This window comes from Humulus lupulus, chromosome 8, assembly GCF_963169125.1.
Source record: "Humulus lupulus chromosome 8, drHumLupu1.1, whole genome shotgun sequence".
Taxonomy (NCBI): Eukaryota; Viridiplantae; Streptophyta; class Magnoliopsida; order Rosales; family Cannabaceae; genus Humulus; species Humulus lupulus.
Genome location: NC_084800.1, coordinates 58,157,703 through 58,166,581, shown reverse-complemented (window position 1 = coordinate 58,166,581; position 8,879 = coordinate 58,157,703). Strand labels below are relative to the sequence as shown.

Here is an 8,879-nt window from a genome sequence, read left to right as displayed (position 1 = left end):
TGCGGGACCGACCCTAAGGTCGAAGAACTTATAAGCGCTTGCCTGGTTACGACTAGATGACTATAGCCAAGGTATATGACCCCGGTGACTGTTGTCACATGGCTAAGGGACGTTGTCCATAGTTTCGACTCTAGAGTCGTGAGGAAGGTTATGTTGGTGACTAATCACCTTGCACCTGTCCTAATCAAGCTTAAGTCGAGAATTATGCATTGAATGGCTCTATGGCATTAATGCCAGACCGACCCTAAGGTCGAAGAACTATTAAGCGCTTGCCTGGTCTACGACCAGATGTTTATGGCCAAGGTATATGACCCCGGTGACTGTTGTCACATGGCCAAGGGACGCTGTCCGTTGCACGACTCTAGAGTCGGGAGGAAGGTTATGTTGGTGACCATTCACCATGCACCTGTCCTAATCAAACTTATGAAAGGATCACTTGTCAGTTAAGCCCTGGTGACCCTATCGTCATATGGCTAGAAGGAGCGATGCTCATTATTGTGACTTTTGGCTATTGTCATCTATTCGCTTGGACTGATAGTCCTGAATGGTTATTATGATCGTTGTTGACATTATATCATGCTTTATTGGGTTTTCTTGCTGGGCTTCGGCTCACGGGTGCTACGTGGTGCAGGTAAAGGCAAGAGGAAGCTGGACCATCCTTCAGTTGGAGAGCTTAGGTGATGATGTGTACATATGCAGCTGCTCGTCCGCCACGGCCGAGGTTTAAAGTGGAACTAGGGTTGAACCCTGTTTTGCCGCTTAGAACGGCCTGTTGTATATACTTTCTGTAATAAACTCTGAAATTATATTTTCGGGATCCCAATGTATAAATTAAACGTTCTAGTGAAACGTTACATCCTAACCAAAGTTTTTAATCCCTAAACCGCTAATCATACTTAGTTCACGATTTTGGCCAAATGACTCGATTAGCGAGTTTAGCACTGTTTACAAGGCACACCGTAACGGTCCCTGGAGTTTGGGGCGTTACACATGGAGTCTCATGTTGCAGCTGTCAAAAGAATCATTCGATATGTTCATGGGACTGCTGATTATGGTATTTGGTATTCAAAAGAAACTAACCCTAATCTAGTGTGTTTTAGTGATGCTGATTGGGCAGGTAACACTGATGACAGAAAAAGCACTAGTGGAGGATGTTTCTTCTTGGGAAATAATCTTGTTTCTTGGCACAGCAAGAAACAGAATTCTATTTCTCTCTCAACAGCTGAGGCTGAATACATTGCAGCAGGAAGTTGTTGTGCACAACTTTTGTGGATGAAGCAAATGATGATGGATTATGGGTTTGATCTTGACATTTTAACTATTTTTTGTGATAATACAAGTGCAATCAATATTTAAAAAAATCCTGTGCAACATTCTCGTACTAAACATATTGATATTCGTCATCATTTCATAAGAGAATTAGTTGAAAATAAAGTTCTTGTCTTGGAATATATTGAAACACATAAACAAATTGCAGATATTTTCACTAAAGCTCTTGATTCGGTTCGCTTTGATTTCCTCCGAAAATCTTTGGGGGTTTGTTCTCTTTAAATTCTCTCGTTATGTTGTCCGCTTGATCTAATGTGTGTTATTTTTGGTTAAGAAAATTGTCAATCAATTTGAAAATTTTGTTGTGTGTCAAGCTAGATAATCTGTCTTGTGTTTATGAATCTTTGGGTGTATATTCTTGAGAGAAAATTAATCTATTCCTCCTAGGCATATTCGAGTAGATTAATCAATGTTTAATGTTTGAGCTTCCTTTTGTGTAGCATTGTTTCAAGCTCCTGTGAAAGAATAGAGCTACCTACATCAGTGTGTGAAAGCCGTCTTTTGAGTAAGTTGGAACTTTGTAATTCGGAGTTATGAAGAGGATACGCTACCATAGAAAAGGGCTACCACTAGTGTAGTGTGACAGCGTCTTCATGGGTTACAATTATTTTAATTTCGAAAAAGACTTATTTGTCATTGGGCAATGTTCCCTTGCATACACTGTCACACACTTATGCTTGAAACAATGCAATAAAAATTGTACAAAGTTTATAAAAAATGTGTGTAAGACTCATACATGTTGATTGATTTACTTAAGAATATGTGCTTGTGACTGAATTGTGCTTTATTTCTCTCGAATATTCTTTCTAATTTTTCATTTTCACAAGTGTTCTTATCTCTGTTTTACACTAACTCTTATTTTCATTTGCTTGATTTTATTCTTATCAAGATGACTCTCTTTGATCAAAGCAGATTTTTTTTTGAGTTGAGTTTTTATTTTTGTACATTTATATAAAATAAAAAAAAAAATAATAATAAAAAAAATGATAATCAAGGAAATTCATGTGAACCGAATCATTGTGGTGATTATGAGGAATTATGCATTTAATTGTGTGATTTAATATATTCTTTGTCTCCAAAGAATCTATTTTTGTCTTCTTTCTCATTTTGGAATATCATGATGTGTATCTTTATTGTCTAGTACTTTGTTTAGGATTTTGTTTAAAAACAAAAAAAAGAAGAAAAAGTCAATAAGGAGATCGTGTGGGGTATTTATTTCTGGTTGCCTTTTTTGGTTTGGGTGTTTATATATATTACATCTTTATAAACAGATTTTTTTTAATAAAAAAAAATGGGAAAGTTGTATGTAAATCGTGTGTCTTCAAGATTGTTTCCTTTTCTTGGTTAATTAAAACAATTTTTTTTAATAAAAAAGGGAAACCTCTTTTTGCCGTGGGTATTCATTTTGGGTAAGTAAGTTATTTAAAAAGGCATGTCATTACCCTATTTCCTCTCACCCACGACTTCACTCAGTTATTTCTTCTCCTTCTCATTTTTTTTTCTCTCTCATTCTCTTGTAAGTGCTTTCTGTTTTTCAGAGTAAAAATGGTGAGAACTCGTGGTTCCTCCTCCAAGAATATCCCTGTTTCTCAATCCCGAAAGGTGCCATCTCCTTCGCCTCCTCCGTCTGTATCAATGGCGCCTCTTTCTGTTCCAACAGCTCCCACATCTGTTGGAAAGTCCTGCAAATCCAAGGCTCGCAAGAAGGTGTTTTCGCTCTCTCATGAACATCCTATGGTGTTTCTAGATATCTCTGCTGACATTGTTGCACCACCATCTGAAGTGGTGGTGCCCTCTCGAGCCAAGGACCATTCTCCTCTTCCGTTTGATTCGTCTTTGGAGGCTAGGGCAAAATCGAAATCTGTTTCCTCCTCTTCCAAAGCTGCTGCTGCTGGGTTGCTCAAATTTCCCTTGAAGCCGAGTCAGTCCAAGAAAAATTCTGTGACTCCCAAAAGGAAATTGGGGTTGGACGCGTCTCTTTCTCCTTTGTCTGCTGCCAAGAAAAAATTGAAGGCTCATCCCCCTTCAGTGTCCTCCTCCGAATCTGATCTCGAGGAAGATAAGTCCGAATCTGAAGCAACTCATGATACCACATTGTCTGATGACACGGTTCCTGACATTGCCGAATCAGAGGCTGAGTCTGATGAGCCAGAAAAAGAAGACACTATCCCCTCTGAACAAGAAGCCGAATCTGACTCAGACCACATTGCATCTCCTTTGCCATCCAAAGCTAAAGGGAAGAAACCTATTTCTGGTTCTACACCTTCACCAAAACATTTAGGTGTAAATTTCAAACCTTATTCTTTCATTTTTTGCTATAATGATAATGCACGTGATATGGTTCTATATGCTCAACGAAAATTTATCATTGAAAGAAATTATGTCTTGAGTGATCATCGTCCTTTTGGTGTGCTAACAATGCTTCAAGATCGACAATGGACAGGTTCTTTGGTTAAATTTTCTGGTTTTGTGGATAGAATAGTCAAGGAATTCAATGCCAATCTTACTAATGAAATTATTGAACCTTCATCTCCTCTGTATAATAAAGTGTTTGTTAGAGGCCATTGGTTCTCTTTTTCTCCTCAAGACATTGCTCTTGCTTTGCATCTTCCCCTTGATGTCGAGGATGATGTTGATGGTGCTTCTCTTGACAAGGACATGGTTATCACTGAGTTGGTTGGTCAAAAAATGGTATGGCCATCTAATACAGTCATCTCAGTCTCCAATCTCACCTACACTTATGTTGTTCTTCATAAGTTTGCCACAACAAATTGGAAGCCCACTTCTCACACCGCCACTATTTCTTTTGATATGGCCTCTTTTTTGTACAAAGTGGGGACCGGTCTTGGTATAAATTTGGCTTTGGTTATTCATGATCAAATCATTGGGTTTCGCAAAGGTAACAGGAAAAACTTGAATCTTCCTTTCCCTCATGTTATTTATAAAGTGTTGAGTATGCAGAAAAAAGATCTCCAACGAGATCAAGAAGACTTGGTGGCACCCACTACTGCCGCTTCCTACAAGGCCTCTGCCCCTCCTACTGAAGCCACTGCTGCTCCTTCCTCCAAGAAAGTCAAGCCCCAATCTCTGAAGATCGCCTTGGATGACATCCCTCATGCCTCCTCCTCTGTTGCCACAGATTCCGGACTTATTGCAACAGAAATAGCTGCTGTTCGAGCCTCTGTTGATTCTTTGACTGCTCGAGTGATGTCAATTGAAGGACTGCAACGTTCTATGTTGGAGGCTGTTCAATCTCTGTCCAAAGCTCCAATTGTTTAGTTTTATTTTCGTTTTTGTCCATTAAACATTGCTACTCTTGTTTTAGTTTTATGGTTCTTTGGCTACTTTGAAAGACACAAAGGGGGAGAGTAGATTTCCAAAAACCTGATTTGTTGTTTTGTTTAACTCTGGACCTTCTTATTTTGAGGGGGAGTTAAGTCTAGTTTATTTACATGTTTGTTATAAGTTCATGCATGTTTGCAGGGGGAGTTCCTTCTCTTTACTTATCACTAACATTTGTGTTGCAGGTTTTCTGAATTAATTTTGTCTATCAAATTGCCAAAGGGGGAGATTGTAAAATCTTTTATTGGCATTTTTGATAATAAACACAAAATTAATTAAAAGGGTATTTTCGAAATTAATAGTTTCCTCTTTTGTAATATTTTGTGGTGAATTTCGAAAATGGGTAGTTTCTTGTTTTGGTGAAATATGTCTTTCTATATTCAGATTTTTATTTATGTGTTAATAAAATAAATATATATTTTTTCCTATAAAAGATTATCTTTTTCTTGAATTGGAAATTATTATTAGTATTTATTTTATTTATCTGATTTGGTTGCCCAGAAATCGTGTACAGCTTGCAATCATAAATGATATATTATTTCCTTATTTATTTAAGGAAACTAGGTTGAAAAACTGTCCAGGTTCAATGAATCTGTTTGAACGGATTGCCAGTCTGTTTGAACAGATTCTGACTTTCCTATTTTGGAAGATTTTCCATTTATTGGCTGTTTGATTTCTGATTTGTTTTCCACGACCTAAAGGGATTCTAAAATGTATATAATCATCCTTAGGACGTTGGTTTTTGATTATCTCTCTTGGGTATTATTTTCCAATTATTTTTCAAGTTTTAGAGAGACTTTTTATTATGTGAAGAACTTGAGTCCAGCAAGTTCTTAGTGGTTTATTACAGTGTACTTCTGTATTGTTTTCCTTTGTGTTAATTGTGCAGGTTGAACACACTTGGACATTGGTCATCAAGCTTCGGGAGAAGTCTTGTTCGTGAGTCACTTTTCGGGAGGAAAAGTGCAAGTGTTATGATTTGAAGGGAGTTCAAGATCTTAGCACTTCAGAAATTTGATTAGAAGCTTAGATTACAACAGTTGCGACAAATTCAAGAGGGAGTCTTTATTTGTATAAGTCAATTGGGTTTTGTAATCATTTAGATATTCTTCTAATAAATTTCATTCTCTGGGCGTGGCCTCGTGGACTAGTAGTAATCTGCAAAGATTGCTGATACCACGTAAAAATTCGCGTGTTCTTTACTTTATGTTCGTTTTTATCTTCTGGTCACAAACTGTTTAAACATATTTGGTTTCTGTTCAAACAGTCTTGGTATCTGTTTAAACATTTCTGTAACAGTTTAACAATTAATTATTTAATTTAAATAATTAAGTTGGTAATCATAAAAAACAGAATTTCATATCTTTTAATATTTACAATATTTATCTATATCAAATATCAAATATAATTATACTTTATTTTTAATTATTGCAAATTTATAAATAAAATATATTTTCCTTATAATATTTAAATATTATATTTTTTATTCATTTAAATATTATATTTTTTTATTCATTTTTAATATTTATCTAACTATTAGCCGATAATTAAAGATATTGTGAGAAGAAAAAATAATAATTACAATTTAAATAAATTAAACATAACTAACTTTTAACTTGTTGCTAGTTTCCCTTAACATAAAATAATTAAAGAAAGAAAGACATTCAAATAAAAAAAAAAACTAGAAATGTAGCTTGAGGAGAGAGAGAGAAATGATGAGAAATTAATAAAAAAATAGTTTAGAATATGAATAATATGTTATAGAGAATTGCTAACGGACATCACTACTTGTGCCCAGTACTATAAGGAGATGACATATCGATATTGGTACAATTCAATATTGAGTCCCACACATTTGAATTTAATAAATATTATGAAATATTGCTAACCAACTATAAGGTGAAATCTCATATAGTGTTGGACATTTTAAGGTGTCAAATAACAATACTCTATGCTATAAATGTAGCTTGGTCCTGTAGCAAAGGTAAACAATTTATATATAATACAAGAAGAGACGTTGGAGCTACTTTTTTTACCATTTTTTTTTTTAATTTGAAGATTTATTGATTTTATAGGAGCCATTGTGAGTGCTCTTGGAGCATCTCTAATTTAGACTTCAAACTCTACTTCAACTTCAATTAGACTAAAAAAACACTCTCTAAGGAAGCTGCATCAATGTAATTTTATTTTGATGTTAATTAAGTGTGAATAACATATATACCCCTATCTCCAATTAATATATACATATATATCATTTATTAAATATATTAATTTAATTATCTTTTGTTAGAAAATTAGTGTATAATTATTATGGAGGCGACTACAGTGCAGCCAAATAATTAGCTGCCTCCATAATAATTAGTTGTACTAGTGCAACCATTTTACTATTTTGATTAATAAATAGTTTTTTTTCTATTTATTTTTATAACGTTATACATTATAGTCATTTAAGACATCCTGCAAATTTTCAAGAAATTTGAAATAGTTTAAAGTATTGAAAACAATGTTCAAATAGTTGAATTTTACAAGTGCATACAAAAAAATAGACATGAGTGCAATAAGTTGTTTGAACTTTGTTTTCAACATTGTAAATTATTCCAAATTTCTTGAAAATTTGCAGGATGCCTTAAATGACTATATTTACCGAGTTTTTCGAAAACTAGAATTATAAGAGATAAGAGAGCTTAAAAAGTGAAGAAAGTAGATTATCACACAAGGAATTTTATGTGGTTGGGGCGTTAAAGAGCCTTAGTCCAAAAGTCAATTGTATTAGAGCTTTTAAGAGCTTAAGTAATAAGACCTCTCTGAATTTGGGCAGAATGTATGCTTGACAGAGAAGAATCAGATCCTTTTTCCAGCACACAACTGTTCATATTTATAGGCAGTTGAGTGCGCTGGGTTTGGGCCGGACTAATCCGGGCCCGATAAGGGTATAAACACTATTTGCTTATTGATGGAGGCTTAATACAAAAGATTTTACTATATAAAATGCACTAATCAGGGCCCATTGACCCGACCTAAGTGTAACCACGCTATAAGACTGACGACAGTACGCTGCTTCAGCCTGGTTCGCGTGGGCTTTGAAGGAGATCCGGGGGACAGGATCCGTCAAAGTAGTGGCAGTACAATTTTGAACTGACGGCATACATTCCGTAAGTAACATCTTCTGCATGTTAGTTATGGAGACAAAATTCTATATTTCTCGGGGTGATGTCAGTATCGGGGACAACTTATCACGCTCAACCTAGTCGCCTGGTTCGAGTCCATTTACTAACATCTCTCTTCATTTACCAGGATCCTGGTTCGTTTACCAAGATCCGAGTTCATCCATTGTCGTCCTAGTCTATTTTCACACTTGGAAGAAATGATATCTTCATCGCATCCCGGGCGACGCCGAACCAAGGGTTCGGGAACATGCAGCATGCCAACTCCAAGGTCCCGACTTATATTTTGGGACACCGTTTGGGCTTTACCGATATTTGGGCCACCAAAGCTCACTTCGTCTTTGTCTATTGGGCCTGATCTGGGCCTTAAGTCCCTTCAGGGTGGCCTATGGACTCAGTATGCGGAGCCGTGAATGTTAGGGAGAAACGGGGATAACAGACTACAATGTACATTGTCATAAAAAAATTTGAAAAAAAATATATTTAAGTGCCAAAAGGAGCCACCTGACTGCACTGATGCAGTCAAAAAAGTGATTGCACCGAAGTGGCTCCCAATTTATTATTTGTAGTTTTTTTATATTAAATGTGATGTTTATTTTTATTTTATTTTTAAATATAATGTTTAATTTTTTCATAAACAAAATTTAAGTTAAGTCAATTAATAATTTTTTATCTTTATTTTACTAACTTAAAATATTATTACTTAATTATTATTAATATATAAGATCATTATTAGTTAAATTATTTATTGATGATTAAAAAGAATATTCTTTTTTGAAGTAAAAGTTGAAGTGAAATTTGAAGTAGTAATTTAAAGTGAAAAATATGAAAAAAATAAAATTAACATAGATTAAAATGAAATTATGATTGGAGATGAACTTAAACTATTATAGTTTCAGCCATTAGGAGTAAAACCTAGGAGGCAAATTGCAAATGCCTCCTGAAATTTTAAATAACTTTAAGTACCATCAATTTTGGAATGGTAATTTTTTCAAAAAATATTTATCCATTAATTTACAGAATATTTGCAATAAAACATTACGA

The 8,879-nt window shown here is 34.9% G+C and overlaps 1 protein-coding gene across 1 annotated transcript; it reads left to right on the top strand.

Moving 5' to 3' along the window:
* The first annotated feature begins 2,874 nt into the window (after positions 1-2,874).
* LOC133795446 (uncharacterized) lies at positions 2,875-4,608 on the top strand. The gene has a single exon (XM_062232898.1). It carries the CDS (start codon positions 2,875-2,877, stop codon positions 4,606-4,608), a length of 1,734 nt encoding a protein of 577 aa, XP_062088882.1.
* The last annotated feature ends 4,271 nt before the right edge of the window (positions 4,609-8,879 follow it).